The sequence below is a fragment of the Aspergillus terreus genome, genomic scaffold (assembly GCF_000149615.1).
Source record: "Aspergillus terreus NIH2624 scaffold_3 genomic scaffold, whole genome shotgun sequence".
Taxonomy (NCBI): domain Eukaryota; kingdom Fungi; phylum Ascomycota; class Eurotiomycetes; order Eurotiales; family Aspergillaceae; genus Aspergillus; species Aspergillus terreus.
The window spans coordinates 2,129,328-2,148,675 of record NT_165926.1 but is presented as its reverse complement, the minus strand read 5'-3'; the positions used below and the strand labels follow the sequence as shown (position 1 = coordinate 2,148,675).

At 54.5% G+C, this 19,348-nt stretch overlaps 7 protein-coding genes across 7 annotated transcripts; 6 read left to right on the top strand and 1 right to left on the bottom strand.

The window, feature by feature from the left end:
* Positions 1-2,115: 2,115 nt before the first annotated feature.
* Positions 2,116-3,609, top strand: ATEG_02654 (fungal specific transcription factor domain-containing protein; the record flags this gene model as incomplete). The annotated part of the gene is made up of 2 exons (XM_001211832.1): positions 2,116-2,379; positions 2,416-3,609. 2 exons carry the CDS (start codon positions 2,116-2,118, stop codon positions 3,607-3,609), a joined length of 1,458 nt encoding a protein of 485 aa, XP_001211832.1.
* A 1,140-nt stretch (positions 3,610-4,749) lies between these two features.
* ATEG_02653 (uncharacterized protein) lies at positions 4,750-6,619 on the top strand (the record flags this gene model as incomplete). The annotated part of the gene is made up of 4 exons (XM_001211831.1): positions 4,750-5,273; positions 5,313-5,338; positions 5,978-6,304; positions 6,495-6,619. The coding sequence occupies 4 exons, from the start codon at positions 4,750-4,752 to the stop codon at positions 6,617-6,619; spliced, it is 1,002 nt and encodes a 333-aa protein (XP_001211831.1).
* Positions 6,620-6,929: 310 nt separating this feature from the next.
* On the top strand, positions 6,930-7,491 carry ATEG_02652 (uncharacterized protein; the record flags this gene model as incomplete). The annotated part of the gene is made up of 2 exons (XM_001211830.1): positions 6,930-6,983; positions 7,042-7,491. 2 exons carry the CDS (start codon positions 6,930-6,932, stop codon positions 7,489-7,491), a joined length of 504 nt encoding a protein of 167 aa, XP_001211830.1.
* A 748-nt stretch (positions 7,492-8,239) lies between these two features.
* On the top strand, positions 8,240-9,898 carry ATEG_02651 (putative tannase; the record flags this gene model as incomplete). Its single annotated transcript, XM_001211829.1, has 1 exon — positions 8,240-9,898. The coding sequence occupies one exon, from the start codon at positions 8,240-8,242 to the stop codon at positions 9,896-9,898; it is 1,659 nt and encodes a 552-aa protein (XP_001211829.1).
* A 970-nt stretch (positions 9,899-10,868) lies between these two features.
* ATEG_02650 (uncharacterized protein) lies at positions 10,869-13,063 on the bottom strand (the record flags this gene model as incomplete). Its single annotated transcript, XM_001211828.1, has 6 exons — positions 10,869-11,687; positions 11,737-11,761; positions 11,947-12,013; positions 12,209-12,347; positions 12,397-12,986; positions 13,036-13,063. The coding sequence occupies 6 exons, from the start codon at positions 13,061-13,063 to the stop codon at positions 10,869-10,871; spliced, it is 1,668 nt and encodes a 555-aa protein (XP_001211828.1).
* Positions 13,064-14,795: 1,732 nt separating this feature from the next.
* Positions 14,796-16,151, top strand: ATEG_02649 (RNA-DNA hybrid ribonuclease; the record flags this gene model as incomplete). Its single annotated transcript, XM_001211827.1, has 3 exons — positions 14,796-14,985; positions 15,089-15,641; positions 15,722-16,151. The coding sequence occupies 3 exons, from the start codon at positions 14,796-14,798 to the stop codon at positions 16,149-16,151; spliced, it is 1,173 nt and encodes a 390-aa protein (XP_001211827.1).
* A 686-nt stretch (positions 16,152-16,837) lies between these two features.
* ATEG_02648 (putative Na/H antiporter) lies at positions 16,838-18,692 on the top strand (the record flags this gene model as incomplete). The annotated part of the gene is made up of 4 exons (XM_001211826.1): positions 16,838-16,955; positions 17,027-17,700; positions 17,764-17,846; positions 17,900-18,692. 4 exons carry the CDS (start codon positions 16,838-16,840, stop codon positions 18,690-18,692), a joined length of 1,668 nt encoding a protein of 555 aa, XP_001211826.1.
* Between the last annotated feature and the right edge of the window lie 656 nt (positions 18,693-19,348).

Below are 19,348 nucleotides of genomic sequence, written 5' to 3'. Positions count from 1 at the left end.
GAATCGAGAGCGGCGGCGGACTTTAGCCCAACTAACACCGCAGCGGTTGGTTGACCCGATATTCATCGGCCGAAGTTTATCGGACCCACGGGGGACCCAGCATACCCGACGCGGGCCTGGTCAACTAGTGCAGAATGCAGTGGTGAGATAGCTGTGGGAGACATGCTGGAGACCTTGATGGAAGTCTCATGGACGTAGGTGAGGTCTTGTCGTTGACCAGATGGAAACGCATGGCGATGACTACTACGTGACGGCCAAACGCGGGAGTTCAAAATAAGCATAAAGTTTCATGACAAATTAGGACGTCTCCAATCCGGAGTACTAGTTCCCAACTGTCAACCTCGAGCAGCTTCTGCTGAGACGCATCGAGAGTCTCCGCCTCGAGATAGGTGATGCCGCAGAGAGCTGGGTCAAAGAACAAAGGGCCCTCCTCGAGAAGAAATCCACTGCTGGCCACCGCCGTCCCTGGACGGTCCCCGATGGGATGATAGAAGCCCTTGGCCGGGAATCGAGGCTCAGTGAACTCTCTCCGCACATCTCGTTGCTCCCTGAGGAAGTCTCATAGTCCGGGAATATCTCGCACGCAGGCAGGAATCGACAACCTGTTGCCTGGGTTAGCCACTATCCTAGTTGCCATCACCACCGTGGGTTCCTCAAAACTGACCTATCCCGCCGATGGTGATCGGCCGGAATTCTCCTGGCGTTTGGACAGTCATGGTGTTGCTGGTCAACAGAGTACGCCGTGAAGCATGAACAAAACACAAGCGTTGAGAGAAAGAAAGTCAGAATGGACGCATTTGGTTGATGTATGTGACGAAGCTGTTCTTCTTTCTATCACTACAATGAAGCGTTCCCAGGTTTACAAAGGGAATATCGTCGCTATATGAGGTTGTCATCCACTAGCTTTTCAAGGCAGCATTGTCCACTCAACCAGCCCGATATCCTATTCTTCATCCAGTCACCAAACCACATCTAACGTCCTGTACGCTTTCGGCCGGCGTTAACTGTATGTAGACAAGACAATCACCGCCCGGGTCGGACGGATTCTCGTTTATCAAACAAACTTGTGTGCAAAAAGGCACCTTCAAGTTCTTCTTCGGCTCTCAGTCTTCCCTAGGGTGTTCATTCACGTCTGTGCCCATGGTCGTCTTGATGCATAAGCATTTAGCGTTCCTTCGGGTGGTTCTTCCGCAACTGGATTGGCCCTCGCCGGGCATCCTAGTCAGTCCCGCTCTCTTTGTGAGCTGCGGAATGACCCTAGTCCGTAGCCGGCGGGTGTGGCACGGTTCATAATTCCCACATCTTATCACCGCCGGTCGTCATCTGCTTTGTGATTTTCGAATGGAGTAGAAAGGATCCCCTTCAATCATGCATCCTGGCGGCCGAAGACGTCGGGTTACCACCTGTGTTCCTTGCTACACGCGAAAACAAAAGGTACGTGAAAAGAGGAGCCATCGGAGCCGAAAGAGTGGCTAATACTGTGTTCATCCTCGCGTTCATCCCGCTCACCTTGCGGCGAACAGTGTAACCGACAATATCCATGTAATCATTGTACCCGTCGTCGAAGACCGGAGGAGTGTCTGTATAGTCCCTCTCCGCCGGAGCTATTGTCCTCCCGGACTCGGCCCACTGGAAATGAGAGGCAGGGTCGCCCGATAGGGGCGATACAGCCATCCAGTGATCAAGCATACCTCTACGAGCCCAATGAACCGTGTTGTATCGTTCCGGGCGAGGCCAAAACGGACTCATGCAGCGGCCACTCCGCCCTAGCCCAGTCGTTCGGCTACTTCGAGGATAGCTCCTGCAACACGATGGCGTTGCTCCAGCGGGTAAGGCTTCGTCAGATTGCACTTCCCGTGGATACCGCTGGTATTGGCCCAACTAACCGAGTCTCGTCGTATAGTGGGGCGTTGGGAGTCATAGTGACAGCCATGGCAGCGAAGCAAGTACATCAACCAGTCTCTTCCAGAGCATTGAGCGCGATCTCGGCCGAATGCCCCAACGTCCAGTGCTTAATTTCCTCGTGCAGTACTTCGTATATGAGTTGAATTGGTATGCGCTTTCTGAACCGTCAACGGCCGAAGCGAGGATTCGCTAATCCAGCCTGCCATCAGGATGAAGCAGGTCATCCATGCCCCCAGCTTCTTGGCACAGTATCAGCTATGGTGGACCAAAAAGCAACCGTTGCCTGTGCGCGACGTCGAGTTTGCCGTTCTGATCCTCCGCGTTAGTGTATATGCAGCTCACTTTCTCCCATCTCCTTCGCACACGGTGGACAGTATCGGCGGGGTCTCCCTCACTGACATCCGCAATACGTGCAGCGATGTAGGCGACAGCCTCGCGCAGGCCTGCCTGGCTTTGGATTGGAAAGGTTCGCTGGTACGTGTTCAGCACACCCTCTTTCTTGCCCTCAAGTTCTCGTGCGAGGGCCGAACCGACCGATTCTGGGAGGGTCTTGCCGTGTCCAGTCGCGCGGCACAGAAAGCGGGCATTCACGCTGATGCGCATCTTCCGACCATGGATGGCGCACAGAACTTGGAAAAGGAGATAGAGCGGAGGACGCTCTGCAGTCTTTACGTCCTAGACAGTCATCTGTCCCGGCAGCTAGATCGGGTCCCGTTTCTGCCTGACGACCTGGTGGCGAATGCTCTTCCCCGGTTGCGTCTCGCACCAGATATCGGCACCGACCCCAATGCACCGGACGTCTTCACGGAGCGGCTGATGCAAGTACAGCTGGGTCGATTCTGGCGAAGCTTCGGGCCGCGGCGAAAGATCGACTATGACCCCTTGGAGGGTGAGCAGAGATACGATAGGTTCTGCGCGGAATATCTGCCCACGCTGTCCCCTGCGTTTGCGATCGAGCCCGATACCCAGTGGGACGCTGATCTGCCCAAGCTACCGATGCAGCGACAGCTCCTGCACATTGCCATCTTCGATAGTATCTGTTGGAACTTCCGGCCGCTGCTGCTGCTCAAGTCCGCCCAGATCGCCCGCCTCGCCCCGTATAAACAGGTGCTACTGCAGTCGCAGAAAAGGCGGCTAGCTCTGGCAGCCCTCAAGGTTCTGGAGGCCGTAACAGCACTGCACACCATGTTTGGCGGCTCCCATACACGCTTTGCCGCCATCATATTCAACACCTTTGAGGCTGCAGTGCTGCTTCTCGGTCTCTGCTGTCACGGGGACTGCATCTTTGGCCATGCGGAGGAAAGCACTGTGCTTTTGGGCGTTAAAGCGGGACGCTTGACGCGCCACAGGGCCCTTCAGGCGGCAGAGCAGGCGCTCCGTCGGCTGCAGATGCTCGCTGGCGTCAGCTATATGGCCGCGTCCGGGGCGCATGTAGTAACCCAGCTCTTCGTCAAGGCCACGCAAGAACCGGCATCCGAGCCGCTGATACCGATGGCGTCCAGTGAGACCTCATCTTTGCCGGGTTCGTTGCTGAACCTGCTGGGTCTGGATGACTACGCCGGAGACAACACGTCCGCCGAGCACGAGGATCCTAGTTGGGTGTCCGAGACAATTCCCACAATGGCCCGGGACGAATGGAATTCGTTATTGCAGGAGTCGGGGCAGGGCTTTGCCACAGCTTGGGTTGCTGGTGATCCCCTGTAGCCTTCTGTGTATAGACCGTCCAGATGGCCGTCGTAAGAAATTATGTCCTGTTTTTTTTCAAGGATTCCGTGTAGCTTATTGTAAACGATTCGCCCCCGATCACTTCATACGCGTCAAATGGTGTATAGATGGTCCAGGGCAATACACCATTCAGCTCTCCGATATATCCTCTGTAAAGAGACCTGGTCAACATCGACACCCGGCTGGGAACTTCTTTGAACAGCTGGAATGCGCCTAACACAAGCAAGAAGGTGGTCTACGAACAACCGAAAAGCGCCTGACCTTACGCTAGGGTTAGTCTCATCCTTCCTATGCCGTCTCCCGTGGTTTCGCCACTTCAAGACTGAATGCCTTCAGGCAGCTTCAGATACAGTTCTCCCGGTGGACTAATGAGATGCCGATTCTCAAGCGGTGTTGGCAACCAACGCTATAGAGACCTTGGAGACATTCTAGCAACCATGAGCTCAAGAAGTCATATTAACAAGATGACGTCTGAACGCCAGCACGTGTGCTACCTGAATGGCCAACACGACGTGGCTGAGACGGCTGTTCCCGGTCCTGGTGACGAGGACGCAGACACCACCGCCTATTCTGGATGATGCTACTCCGATCCCAATTCCTTTTGCCGGGATATGCATCCTGATGCTTGGCGGTGGACTTGGCAGCCAGGGCGGAAGGAAGAAAAGCAACGCCCAGGCAAACCGCCCCCAAAAGATGGCAGTGTTGGTTCTTGGTATCTCACCGCAAGCCAATGGCGGAGAAAACCCCCACATTCTTCAGGCAAGTTTGGCATCAATATTGTGTTGGGGAGTCGACAGGAGCTTCGGATGACCTTGTCGGGTATGCCCGGTGGATGATCTCAACTCCCTTGGGGAGGCCAGAACGCCTTGCCTGGGGTGAGGAATATGCGTTCCAATCAACTTGTATACAAGTCCAACAATATACGCTCTTGTTGTGCAGAAAGGAGCTGCGTAGGCAGACTGATCAACAGGTGGTATGTCCTCGATTACAGAATGATGTCTACATCAGGGGTTGCTGTGGCCTATATAAAGGGTAGAATCTTCGCTGAAGTCACCTCCCCATCATCATCATCAAGATATCAAACTCTACCAGCTTCAATACCTCTTCTACTCAATCATCATGATCTCTCAAACCCTCAAGCTTGCATCCCTCCTGGCCTTCTGCGGCCTCTCCGGCCTCGTCAGCGCCGACTGTGACCTCCACAACACCCTGACGGAGCCGATGACCGAGCCTGAAACCAGAACCTCCCTCTGCCAGACCATGGGCCCGGATAGCTGGACCTTTGCATTGGACGTCAGTGAGGTGTCCGTTCCCACATTTGATGGAGACAACCCGTTAGAGGGCGTTGCGGGCAACACGGCCTTTATCGTCTACAACAATGACTGCATCCCCATCGGAATCTATTCGCCCGACGATGAGGGAAATGACTGCGGAGTGACTTATTGGATCAATGACATTGGCCTTCCTTATGACATCGCAATCTCGCAAGTCAACTTCGACGTGGGTGCCCCCAGCTTCACCATCAATTATGCCAACGGTGCATACATGATTGGGGAGAATGGGGCTACCTGCCAGGATATTTCGGATGGTCTCTACGCGGAGCAGGCCTGCCACGCCGCCTTTCCCATCAATGGGGAGCCTGAGTAAAGTGTCCATGAGGCTTGGATCTTAGACTTTTTCAGGGGAACACACTTTGCGGGATGGGTAGGTATGTGGAGCAAGGAGTGTATAATCGGTTGACCTCGGTGTATATGAGCTAGGATAAAATGTACATACAATGCCAAATATTCTGTCGTTTTTGATTAAGCCCCCAGCACAGCTCCAGTAGCTATTGCTCTATACTTTTGAATTTGTTTATTCGTAATTGACATCGTCAAACTATAAGACCGTATTGCTATTCCCAAGACATCTCCCGTCTTTTGGCTTTAGTGGGATACTAGTCAAAGCTTCTAGCTCAGTTAGCTCAGGTTCCCACGAGCGTACGCATAGTCCTGATCTATGTCAATGGAAGGATCGCGCCAGAACAGATTGTCTATCACTAGCTCAGCATTTCAGATCGACGTGTTCCGTGAGAACAAAACAGCCACAGAGTACTCGTATTGCTTCCTTGCCAATTCTCATAGATTCAACACTCTAAGCACCATTCCTTCTCCATATCCCAGCCTCCAACGGGCTGTTCAAAAACTCGTCCGGCCACACGGTTAGATACAAGCCACGCGCAACGCCCAATACTTCGGCCACTCCCTGTTCGAACCACACACTTAGCTTGCCACCCAACCAGGAAAAGACTCCTTACCGTAGCTTAAACTGTCCCGGAGCAAGGGACTGCGCTCTCAACAGAATACAGGCAACGATGGCATCATACGGATTTCCACGCGTCTCAAAGCTCCAATCAGTGATGCCTGGCTCGATCCGAAGAGGTTCTTCAGCCTCACCGCCGTCGCCATTGATGTAAATCCCTTTTTCGACATGTACTGTCGGGTCTTCGCCTGGGCGTCCGGACAAGAGGATTTTAGCGGCATCGATGATTTTGGGGGTATCCTTGACGAGTTGGCGCCATGCTGTTCGCCATTCGCGGGAGTTCCAGTCGTCGATGTGGTAGGTTTATTTGCACCTGGGAGAGATGGTGGCTCCCATTGCTCAGGCATTGTAGGTGCAAGTATGGTGCTTAACAGTAAGTGTGTGGTATAGGAAATCCTGTGGGCTTTGGGTAAATTTATGACGAGCAATATGTGGAAACATTACCTACGCTGGCCTTATTGTAGGCATATCGTCTGGGTCACAATGACGTTGCTCTAAAAACTAAACTTCGGATATCACTGTCGACAGTAGGTGGTTGGAAGGAATACTACACGAGTCTACAGCGCTGGATTTGCTCTTATATGAACTTTCAAAAGTGATTCTTCTCAAGGAGAAGTCCGGCGCTTGCTTGCTCCAATACTATGACCGAACCGTGGCATATTTGGTTGTTTCGTCCATGATCCAATGATGATGCTAGAAGCATAAACAACGTCTAGTTCCAGTCATAAACCTTCATAATGATCTAATAAAAGGCATACCTAGAGAGATGTCTACCTATATCCTACAAGTATTTTTGCCAGCTACTTCCAGTTGAACTCGTCTCTACACCGCAAACCCCAACACACTCTTTTGGCTGTACCGGACGCTCGTTCACAGCATCTCCCATAGGCTCATTCTTTCAGTTCACAACTACTATACCAACAGTCCTTTTCCCAATAGTGGGGTCTATTCTATTCTTGCACCTGTTCCAAAGATTGTACGCATACGCAGCGAACAAGATGAATACATCTCCATTCCCCATCGCGCTTCTCCCTCAGGAGATCTTTGAAGAGGTAAGATAACACCCAAATCCGCCACCCTGTCCATCCTCTGACGATGTGCACTGCACAGGTGATCCTCTATGCTGCAGTGGATCGTGGAGTCAAATTCAGCCCTCAGTTGCTCAGGAATCTGCGCCTTGTTAACAAGGATTTTAACCGCGCCGGTACACGTCTCCTCTTTCGATACTTCAATGCTACCATCGGCAGAGGGGTTTCCCCTACTATGCCACTGTATGACCTAAGTAAAATCGTCAAGGCTGGGCATGGCCACCGGATCCGGAAACTCATAATCGGCAACCTATGCCCCATATGTACATCATCTGATGAAGATGTTGTCGATTATGTGGAGGGATTTGGATACTATTTCCCCGATATCTTCCAGCAACTCGTCGGCCTCCAATCCCTGGACATAGGACTTGCTAAGGCTTTTACGGCACTATCGACAGACACTGACCATTGTGACGCTTACTTTTATTGTGCTCCACGATGGCACATGGTAAGAAATTTACGAGGAGCTTGACTCTCTTCCCTCGATTTCGCAGTGGACTGTGGCGGTCTGTACCCCATCTCTAACGGCTGGTCAAGAATGCGAAGTCCGTTCTGGTCCAGGTGATGAGTACAAAAGGGAGAAACACAGCCCCTCGGTATTTTATTGGCCTTGAGCCGTCCTAGAACGGGGATGATCTGTATACGGAAAACCGGGGGGTGGAAAGAATTTGATATACACTTGTTGAAGTTCTGGCTAAGAATGCTATACACACGTTGTATGGTTTGAAGAATTGAAAGGGGGGTGTTAAGAACGCATGTACCGAGGGCAAATTTGGCATCATACCTTAGGGCTTGTCTGTTGTGGATTTTTGTCCTTTCAAGAAAGGTTCTCAATTCACTTTATACCGTCACAAGAAACCCTATGTCGTACACTGCTACGATGAGATAGGAGTATATCTCCGCATCAAAATCCGGGGTAATGGATTGTGGGGGAATATGTGGGGCTAGAGCCAGGCCCCGCGGAGCTCCACCCCGGAGAAGCTTAGGTCTGTGGGGTGCTTCAGATATGCGAGCTCTACTTCCTCTTCGAGGATAGGCACTGTAGTCTGCGAGTGCGGGATTTCGCCGTGGGCCCGCGATGCAGCGGGTATATAATTCCTCCTCAATGCCTCCCAGCTACAGGGGTAGACAATCCTTCTCGCATCCCCCTCATGATGCGCGTACCGGGTCGCAGCCTCCGGGCAATGGCCATTGCCGCCGTTTCCTACGCATGCATAGCAATGGCCACCAGCCTCGAGGACGTCTGTACAGCGGCATACGCCCGGTCGAAACTCCCAGCCTCCAATTTCCTCCAAGGCATCACGCTCGACCCGTCCTCGGTCACCACCAACATCGTCTACAACGCCTCCACGCCCGCGAATGGCTACTTCTTCCCGGCAGCCACCTTCTCATACTGCAACGTCACCCTGGCATACTCGCACAACGGCCGAGACGACCGCGTTCTCGTCCAGTACTGGCTCCCGGAGCCATCCCAGTTCCAGAACCGGTACCTCTCCACCGGCGGCGGCGGCTACGCCATCAATAAAGGAGGGCAGTTGCTTCCTGGCGGCGTCATGTATGGCGCGGTGGCCGGCATCACGGACGGCGGGTTCGGGGGGTTTTCCGTGCAGTCAGACGCAGTCATGCTGCTCGCGAACGGCACGCTGAACTACGACACGCTGTACATGCTCGCATACCGGGCGCACCGAGAGCTCGGGCAGATCGGGAAGCAGTTCACGCGAAATTTCTTCAATATGGCCGACACCACTAAGCTGTACAGCTACTACCAGGGGTGCTCGGAGGGCGGCCGCGAGGGCTGGAGCCAGGTGCAGCGGTATGCGGACCAGTTCGATGGCGTGGCGGTGGGGGCGCCCGCGTTCCGGTGGTCGTTCCAGCAGGTCCAGCTGCTGTATGCCACCGTCGCCATGCAGACGCTGGGCTATGCGCCGCCGCCGTGTGAGATGCAGAAGATCCTGAACGAGACCATCGCGGCGTGCGACGCGCTGGACGGGCTGGCCGACGGGGTCGTCGCCCGTACGGATCTGTGTCGGTTGCATTTCGACTTTGCCTCTGTCGTCGGCAAGCCGTACCACTGCGCTGCGTCTGCTGCCACGCCAGAGCAGAAGGGCACGGTGGCCGCCGAGGCGGTGGACGTGGCGAGGAAGGTGGTTGACGGCTTACATGATTCGCAGGGGCGCCGCGTGTACCTCCCGTATCAGATTGCGGCGTCCTTCGACACCGTGTTGACGCAGTACAACAACTCCACGGGCAAGTGGGAGCCCGCGGTGTACTCGCTGGGCGCCAAGTACCTCGCGCTGCTGGTCGACAAGACCGGCACCGCCCCGACGAATCTGGACGGCGTGACATATGACACGCTCAAGTCGTGGATGATTAGCGGCATGCAGGAGTACGGGTCGACACTGCAGACGGACTGGCCGGATCTGACGCTATTCCACGAAGCCGGTGGCAAGGTCCTTCATTTCCACGGGGAAGAAGACCCGGGGATCCCGGCCGGGTCGTCGGTGCGGTACTGGGAGGCTGTGCGAAGCACCATGTATCCCCACCTGTCGTATCAGGATGGCGCGAAGGCACTCAAGGATTGGTACCGGCTTTATCTCGTTCCCGGGGCTGGTCACTGCGCTACGAACTCGTACATGCCGAATGGGCCTTTTCCGCAGACGAACTTGCAGGTTCTGATCAACTGGGTCGAGAAGGGGGAGAAGCCGGTGACACTCAATGCGACGGTCCTCCAGGGAGAGCATGTTGGAGAGAACCGTCAGATCTGCGCCTGGCCCCTTCGACCGAAGTGGAAGGGAGGTGTGATGCAGTGTGAATATGACCAGAAGTCCATCGATACCTGGCATTACGAGTTTAATGGTGTTCCGATGCCTGTTTACTGAGTAAACAAGCATGTATACCTATATACAAGGTCCTTGTAGGCCAGGCCACTTGACTACATCACAGACAGGAACTCTAGGTGAAGTTTTATCTCGTTACGAGATATAATATTTCTGTCTGGGTTTCTTCTGTCTGATAGATCAACTCAGTCTAATCACATATTCAAAGATCAAGTCTCCCTTCTTCCAGTCCCTAAACCCCATCTATGTCCAGCTATCTTTTCACCGGAGTCAAATACACGTTCAGGGCTGGTCTATTCCAAAAGAACCACACCTTCTGTCGCTTCAGCCAGTCCGTACTGTCGTCAGCGAGCTTCATATCAAAATTGTAGATCACGCGGGCAAGGATCAACCGCATCTCTGTATACGCGAGACTAGCAAAGTCAGCGTCACCCCTGAACCAGATGACTTCATACTCACTTCCGCCCCAAGCAATTGCGCGGCCCAACATGGAACGGCTGCAGAATGTCAAACCGATCATTTGCGAACCGCTCGTCACCAAGAAAGCGTTCCGGGTGGAAATTGAACGGGTCGGCAAAGTACTTTTCGTTGTGGTACGAGGCCCAGTGGTGTATCGCAACAGGTGTCTGTATACCGTGAGCTTCCATGCGAACAACCAGCATAGGATGCACCTACACCTTCCTCGACGAATTTTCCAGCAATCTGCGCCCCATTCTTCGGGACCACTCGCGGTAGTCCGTTTGGCACGGGGGGATACATCCGCAGTGCCTCGTCGAGACAGGCGAGCATATAGGGAAGCCGACTGACAGACTGCATATCGATCTCGGCCTCGCTGTTGAATGCATCGCGGACCTCCTCTGTTAATCGCGACAGGGCTTCCGGATTCATCAGAAGAAGGTACGTCACTCCGGAGAGCAGCGTAGCGGTCGTCTCCGATCCCGCGATCAACAAGACGTTGGCGTTCGCCTCGAGGTGGTCCATATCCAAGTCCTATACGCCCATTAGCCACAGCCTACACACTCCATCCAAGACAAACCAGGTCATCTTTCTTCCTCAGCAGCCCCTCGATAAGATCATGTCTCTCCACTTCCAGTTTCATCCGCTCACGCAGCTTTTCAATCGACACCTGCCGATGATCCTCAAATAACTGAATCAGCGACTTCGGGATCATCGCAAAAACAAGCTTTTTCAGCATCGGGTAAAACGACAGCGAGAACACCACACTCCCCATCCTCGACGACTTGAACAACAGCGGGACAAACGGATGATACTCGGACTTCTCCAAGCACCCAAACGGCTGCCCGAACGCCAGATCGCCGATAATATCAAACGTCGTAAAGTTATACCACGCCGTCATATCCACCGTCTGCGCCCCGCCGCGACAGTTCTCATGGAGCCGTTGAATCAGCAAGTCGACATACCCCGTGATGAGAGGGTCCTGCGCGCGCATCGCCCGCTCTGAGAACCCGTGCGAGAGCTGGCGACGCAGTGCGCCGTGCTCGGTGCGGTCGGCGCTGACGATGCTCGTCGGCGTCTGCGGTACCGCGCGGTAGAACTGGTCCCATTTGCCCATCTCATCGCTGCCGTCGATGCGGTGGCCCATGATGTCGCGCCAGGCGTCGGGGTGCGAGAAGGCGAGCTCGTTCGGGGCTACACGAACCACGTCGCCGTACTGTCTATGCAGCGAGAGCATGTCGAAGGGGAAGGTGCCCCGGAGGAGCTTGTAGCAGTATGGGAAGCGAAAGGCGGCATGGCTGGGCGGCCCTGGGAAGGACCGCAAGGGGTGGAAGAAGATGTTGTAGAGGGCTTTGGCTGTGATGTGCACGATTACCTGGGACGGTGTTAGGGCAGCGTGTCATTTGGGGGTAGTTTCTACTTACAAGGCCTACCGCTACAGCCAGCAGACTGCTGGGATCGCCTGTTAGCACGGCCATGATGTGTCGAGCTGAACTTGATGGAGGGGGGTCAGACCTGGCGTCTGAATCGGGGTATATAGACCACACTAATGCACCCAATTCCAAATTAGTGGCGTCTGCATGGCCGGTTCGGCCAAGATGTTGCACGGTGTAAGAAACAGTCTTAAGACATACGCAATCCCTGTCACCCCCACTCGGAAGTGGAGGATAGTAATCGTGGCATCACGCCGGCGCATATCGTCTTACTCTTAATGGACGAAGTCGCCGCGTTGGGCGATTGTGGTGATGGTAGTTGCAGGTGGTCAAGACGCCATCGTACAATACGCAGTGGATGCACACCAAGAGGTACGGTACTTTTGCACATAATGTGGAGAGCCAACGCAATGATCCGAGTTATGTATCTTGGTTTCCCATGAATCTGGAGCATGTTATACACATTGCAGCCCCTCGTCATGCAACAGAGTATTATCGGGCTTCTTCCCCCGAGAGACATCTTCAGAGCTCATCGCTTCCACATTGTCCAAGAAGTCGGAAAACAGATCTGCAATATTGTCCACCTCAGGAAGCATATATTTCTAAACCAGGTCAGCACTGACAGTAACAAGAGTAACGACTTTGACAAACCTCAGCCTCCGCAGCAATGCGCCATCTCTCCTCCTCAGCAATCTCCCGCACACGCGCCGCAACCGCAACGTTCTTCGTAGCCATCGCAACCTGCACGAACATGTTCTCGAAGGGCGAGACGCTGATCCCTGGTCCATATTTGAGAAGAGCATCGACGACGAACGTACTGCCGAACGAGCACGCAATCAAGAACACGCCGCGAAATAGATCCTCATCCATGTGTTCCTTCACTCCCATCTCCAGTAGTGCCTGCACAACCGTCGAATGTCCTCGTTGAATGGCGTACAGCAGCTGCATCACCCCGGCTCGCTCAATGTCCACGTCCGCCATGAGTCGCTTGACCACTTCGACGCGGTACAGAAAGTCGGCGACGTCGAGGGCGCTGAGTCCCGCGTGGTTGACGGACTCGCGGTCGGCTCCCAGGCGTAACAGATCGGTGACTCGGTCCAGGTTGTCGGTCAGACAGGCGACGTGTAGTTCTCGGGTCAGATCGAAGCTGCCGTACAGGGGGCGTGGGGGATATGCGCAGATCAGGTCTAGGATCTCTCTGGGGAGGGTGTTTCCAACTGCGTCGAGGATAGTCTGCTGTTCTGATGTAGGTTAGTGTATGAGTTGTGTGGTGAGTGAGGAATGGCTCACCTGTATAGCTTGGGCGTAGGCGTGCCATCAGGAACTGTCTGATCGTGAAGCCAGAGGTGAGGTACGAATGATATGGTCAGTTGGAGGAGACGTTGGGAGGAGTTCTCAGAAGCCCTCACAAGAGGTGATCATTCTGGACGATTCTCCAAATGTCGCCATCCAGAGCGTTGTGCTCTGTGCCTTCCGTGCCTAGTGAGTCGATTGTTGTGTTTCTCCCTGATCTAGATGTGTTGGTGGAGTAGGAGCAGATACTAGTGACATCTAGCTGTGTACTTTTCATTGAACATGTATACTACTTGATTTTTCTACTTTTTCTGGTTTAGTGCTCACTAAGTAGGTTCGCATTCCATGGAGGCAGAGGAATATCATGGCTTTGTTGTCGGTACGGATGCAACTGACACGATGGAGGAGTATACTGAGATAGTGGCATGTATCTCATCTCGGCCACGTTCTCCCAACATCTGCCGTTCTTAGATTGTTCTAGGCTGACATTTAATAAGAAAGTGATTATGATTCTAGTGCCATCCCCCGTCAGCATCATCATCTACACCACTTGCATTCTCTGACAGATACAGTCAACCGACTTGATATTCCTTCCATATACTGCTCTCTATCTGAAGTCTGCGATGGAAACTCCCGATCGTCTCCCCTATAACCCGAATAATCCCACTCCCTTCGGCTATCGCCCCTCCCTGGTGGCCGAAATCATCTGGCAACTGTCTCGACCTGTGTCTTTGCTACCTCGCTCGAATACGTGATTTACCATGGCCTCGTCCCGATTGCCCGGAATCACGCCCTGCGGCGGATCTCGCTATCATTAATGATGGCGGTTACGTATATGGTGGCGCGCGGTGTGTATCGGAGCATGGAGTTGATGAATGGGTGGCGGGGGTATCTGTTTGCGCACGATTTGTATGAGATTATTCTCGACGCAGCATTGATGTTCATTGCGAGCTTGGTGCTGTGTGTTTGGAACCCAGCGTTCTTGATCCTGGATGCGAGGGAGAATGCGAGGAGGATGCAAGCTGGGGTGGAATTGAGACGGGATCGGAGTGCGAAGAAGTGATCATTTTGCAAGATTCTACAGTATATACTCAGCGAGACTTAACACAATACTAAAGGTCATGATACAGTGCTCGAGGACGAGGTCTCGCATATCCAGTATGCAGTTGTTACAGCCCTTCAGAGTCGCTGGCCGGCGAGACGCAAAGTATGCGTTCTCTTTTCTATATCTACAGGTACCGCTACAAAGAATATATTGCGCGAGCCTCATGTCCGAACTAGCGAACATGACATACCCACCATAATATCAGCTCAATTTGTTAAATCGATTCGAGCAGAATCCTATATTAATGAATCATGTGTAGAAAGATAGAAATCTTGTAGTGGACAGTACCGTATGTTTATAATCGAACCCCTCACCAGCCCATCTTCTCTTCTCCCCTCTTTGTTTCACCCTCAGCAAAATTCCTCTCTCGAGCTTCTCCCCTCCCACATCTCCAACTCCTTCACGAGAAGTTTGCACTTACTATCCTCTCACCACGGGTCTCTATCGATTCATCCGCCGCCTACCTCCGACGTTGGGACGGCCGAGTTCCACCTGGAGCGGCGCCCCGAGACCTCTCATCCGAGCCATCCCTACGACGTCCACCGCGCCAACTGCATCTTGTTCACCCCTCTCGTCCTCCCCAAGCCTCCGGTTCCTCCAGCACAATCCGTCGACTTCATCCTCAACCGTCCCTAGCCCACTCCGCGACACCATGAACGAAACCACCCCCTCTCCGACGCCCGCGCCAGCGTCAAAACCATCGCCCGCGTCCACCGCCGGCACGAAACGCAAGCGGGGTTCGACGGCCAAATACTACGCAGTGAAGGCCGGTTACCAGCCGGGCGTGTACCATGAATGGCGCGACTGCTTGGCCCAGATCACCGGGTACAAAGGCGCCGTGTGTAAGGAACCCGGCCGACCCCAATCCTCTCCCCTCTTCCTCTCCCTCCGCGCGACGCGCTCTCCCCATCGCAACGCTACGCTGGCTAACACAACCCCTTACAGTCCAGGCCTTTCCGACCTTCGAAGAAGCGAACGCCTTCCTCACCGGTGCTAAGCGTCCCACGCCCTCCACTCCCACGAATTCAGAGCCCTCCCGTTTCTACGGCATCCAGCGCGGGCGGGTCCCCGGCGTCTACACGGACTGGGCCAAGGCCCAAGAGCAGATCAAGGGTTTTCCGCGCCCTCGGTATAAGAAGTTTGCTACGCGGCAGGAGGCGGAAGCGTTTGTGAAGGGGGGTGCGACGCCCGCTGCCACGTTCGCCGGGGCGCCAGGGTTGCAGACGGAGGTCCCCCGCAACGAACAGGGCGCTCCGCTGGAACCGGGTGAAGGTCCTTTGCCCCCCGGTGCAGAGGATGGGTTCGATCCTAATCTCCTGCTGGATCCGACCACCGGGAAGGTGGTGTACAAACTGAAGGAGCAGAAGACGGTGACAAAAACGAAGACGGCCGGGCCGCCGGGCATGTTGCACATCTACACGGATGGGAGTTCACTGAAGAACGGTAAGGCGCTGGCCGCCGCGGGGGTGGGGGTGTATTTTGGTCCGGAAGATTCAAGGTTGGTGTTCCTGCCCTGATACGATGTGGGCGTGATGGTGTATTGTCGAGTCCAGCTCATTACTGACACGAGCGTCCCAGCAGGAACGTCTCCGAGCCTCTGAGAGGAAGTCGGCAGACCAACCAACGCGCGGAACTCACCGCCATTCTCCGGGCTCTGGATATCGCCCCGCGACATCGCGATGTTACCATCTTTACGGACAGTCAATATGCCATCAACTGTGTGACGGTGTGGTTCGTCAGATGGCGACGGAACAACTGGATGACGGCGGGCAACAAGATGGTGGAAAACAAAGACCTGATTGAGGCGATCCTCAGCAAGATTGAGGAGCGAGAAGAACTCAAGGTGAAGACACTCTTCCAATGGGTCAAGGGACATAACGACGACCCGGGCAACGTAGCGGCCGACCGTCTAGCTGTGAACGGTGCCCAGCAAGGGGTGTCCGAACGCGCAGCGGCCTTGGAGGCCACCAAGGATATCCCGGATGATACATTCGACGAGGACTTTTAGGGCGTTTCTTTCCTTTTTCATGTCACGTTCGTATGTGTAGTCGTGTTTCTTCTGCATCTTCCTTGTTGACGCCGATGGCTATGACGGAGTACATTGTATGGATGATATGGATATGACAACCGCAACGGGAAATACAACGACTGGACTTGTATGTAGCCAGATTGCTCTGATAGCCTAGATAGCTAGTATAATGTCTAAAATCGATATAGTACCGCATGTACAGTTATCTACAGAATGGTGGAGGATTACCGCATTAGGCGCCATCCCGTGATTGGCGGGGGACTCTCCGGGGAAGTTTTCTCTCGTCGCCAGTTCAGCTTCGTTGCTTCTTCTCTTTCCCCTCTTTCACCACCGACCCTCTCTGTTGACCCTCACTTGGATCGTCACTTTAGCCCACCGGCTTCCCTCTCAGACATCTCGTCTCGATTCCACGAGGTTGAGACCATCCCGTCGCCCTATCGTCCCGAGTTCGCGCTGAAGACCCCCTCTTCAGATGACCGCAATTCCCACCCGCCGACTCCTCTATACTATGATTGAATAACACGTGCTGGAACTGCTTCAATTCTCCTTTATTGGATCGAGTCTGTCTCTACTTGGCATCAACTTGGCATTCTAGGCATTCTAGGCATCCTGCAGCGTACCGACCAAAGGAGAGATCTGTCCCACAGCCAAGAGCAAGGGACAACATGCCGACCCTCTCCCTAATCAACTTCAACATCGTCTGTGCGACGCTGGGCGGCTTCATCTCAGTTTTTGGCCTCGTCTCCTACCTGTTCAAGGAGCGATTCTATCTGTCGGAAGCCCGTTCGTTCCCATCCCCGATTACATTGGCAGTGCGATTGCCAAGTCGCAGACCGCTCGCTAACGCAACTCAGTGATCTCATTGTTGGCGGGCATCGTCTTCTCCCCGCATGCAGCAAATTTCATCCGTCCCCAGGAATACGCGCTCAATTCCGACAAGAATTTGGAAGAAATCACCCTGTATTTCACCAGACTCGTCTTGGGTGTCCAGCTAGTCCTCGCCGGAGTCCAGCTCCCCAAGCGCTATCTCCAGCTAGAATGGAAGAGCCTGTCCCTGCTGCTGGGGCCCGGAATGGCCGCCATGTGGCTCTGTAGTAGCCTGATCATCTGGGCCTTGGTCCCGAACTTCCAGTTTCTCCACGCCCTCGTGGTCGGCGCCTGCGTCACCCCCACCGACCCGGTGCTGTCCAACTCCATCGTCAAGGGCAAATTCGCCGACAAGAACGTCCCCCGCCCCTTGCAGAGAATCATCGTCGCCGAGTCCGGCGCCAACGACGGCCTCGGCTACCCGTTTCTCTTCTTCGGCCTCTACCTCCTCCAGTACACCGGCATGGGCGGGGCCGGGTACGACGGCGGGGCCGGAAAGGCCATCGGTCTCTGGTTCTACGAGACCTGGGTCTACACCGTCATTCTGAGCGTCGTCTACGGTGCGACGGTGGGCTGGATCTCGAGAGAGATGTTACACTGGGCCGAGGAGAAGCGCTACGTTGACCGGGAGAGCTTCCTAGTCTTTGCCATCGCTCTAGCGGTATGCAACGTCCTTCGCCCCCAGTATCATATTCTCCTCCGTGCACCTCACTGACTCCCGCAGCTCTTCATCCTAGGCACCTGCGGCATGATCGGGACAGACGATCTTCTCGCCTGTTTCGTTGCCGGTAACGTCTTCACCCAAGAGTACGCCCTCACCCCCACCCTCTTAACCCCCTCCTTACTAACCATCAGCACAGCGACTGGTTTCGCCTAGAAACAATGGACGACTCCCTCCAACCTACCATTGACATGCTCCTCAACCTGGCAGTCTTCATGTGGTTCGGCGCCGTGTGCCCCTGGTCCGCCTTCCTGCACAACGAGATCATCCCCATCTACCGCCTCATCTTCGTCGGCGTGCTCATCCTGCTCGTCCGCCGCATGCCCATCATCCTCGCCATGCACAAGTACATCCCGCAGATCGAGAACCTCTACCACGCCGCCTTCGTGGGCTTCTTCGGCCCCATCGGCGTCGGTGCCATCTTCTACCTCTCCGTCACCCGCGAATTCCTCCGCACCATCACCGTCGAAGGCGGCCAAACCCGCGAGGACGCCCGCCGCGTCTCGGAGGCCGTCGACGTCATCGTCTGGTTCCTCGTCATCTGCTCCATCGTCGTCCACGGCCTGTCCATCCCCCTCGTCAAGGCGGGTTACCATCTGCCCCGCACCATCTCCAACGCCCTCAGCGCCAGCTCTACCACCGTCGACGCGGAGTCCATCGCTATCGGCAACGTCCCCCACACCCACAGCACCGCCACCCGTGACCCGGACGTGAGTGTCACCCGCGGCCGCAAGCGCGCGTCGGAGCGAGAGCCTCCCCAGCCGGCTGTCTTCCAGATTGGCCGCCCCGTCATCCGCAGTGGGTCGTCGACGGAGCAGGTTCAGATTGGTACCGGGAATGCGGAGGAACCCGAACGCCCTGTGAATCTCGTCGTGCATGACCCGCAGAGTAAGAGCGTGTCGGCGACTGGGACGGCGCGAATGGATGAGTGAGTAGGTGAGGTGTGCCGTGTGGTCCAGACAGGGTGCAGGTCGTCTGGACCAGTACGTCAGATCTACTTGATTGAACATACGAGCGAACATAGAATTAGAGTGTAACTAGACATATTACACCACCGAATATACAGAACGAACTCTAGAAGTAATTTTCACATTCCTATGACACGCTTTTAGAGTCTGCGTAACTCCATCCCATCTCATCCAAACATCCACCACCCACCCCCACATATTTCCACCAGGCACAAACCACCCATCATCCCCTGTCATTACTAATAGGTGCAGAGGGAAAAGAAAACCTCGTAAGCAGGATGAGACAGCAACCAAGAATGGCGCGGCCCATCAATCCCGCCAACAACCGACCCGTCCCATCCATCCACAAGATCCTTTTACCCGAAACCGAATGCCACGCTTTTCCAGGCCAAAGGAAGATAAGAAGCAACGCTCATAAGGATAAGCAAGCCGAACCCCGCCCCCGTCTTCAGGCTCGACACGTCTATCAACAGCAAACAAAGACAAAACAAGAGATGGGCGGAAAGGGGAAGGTAACAAAAAATAAGAAGATTCATGCAGTCGTTATAATCCCGTCCCATATGCCCACACGTTCAAAATCCCATCTGCATCCACGAGGCAAACCAAGGGCTATGCAAGGA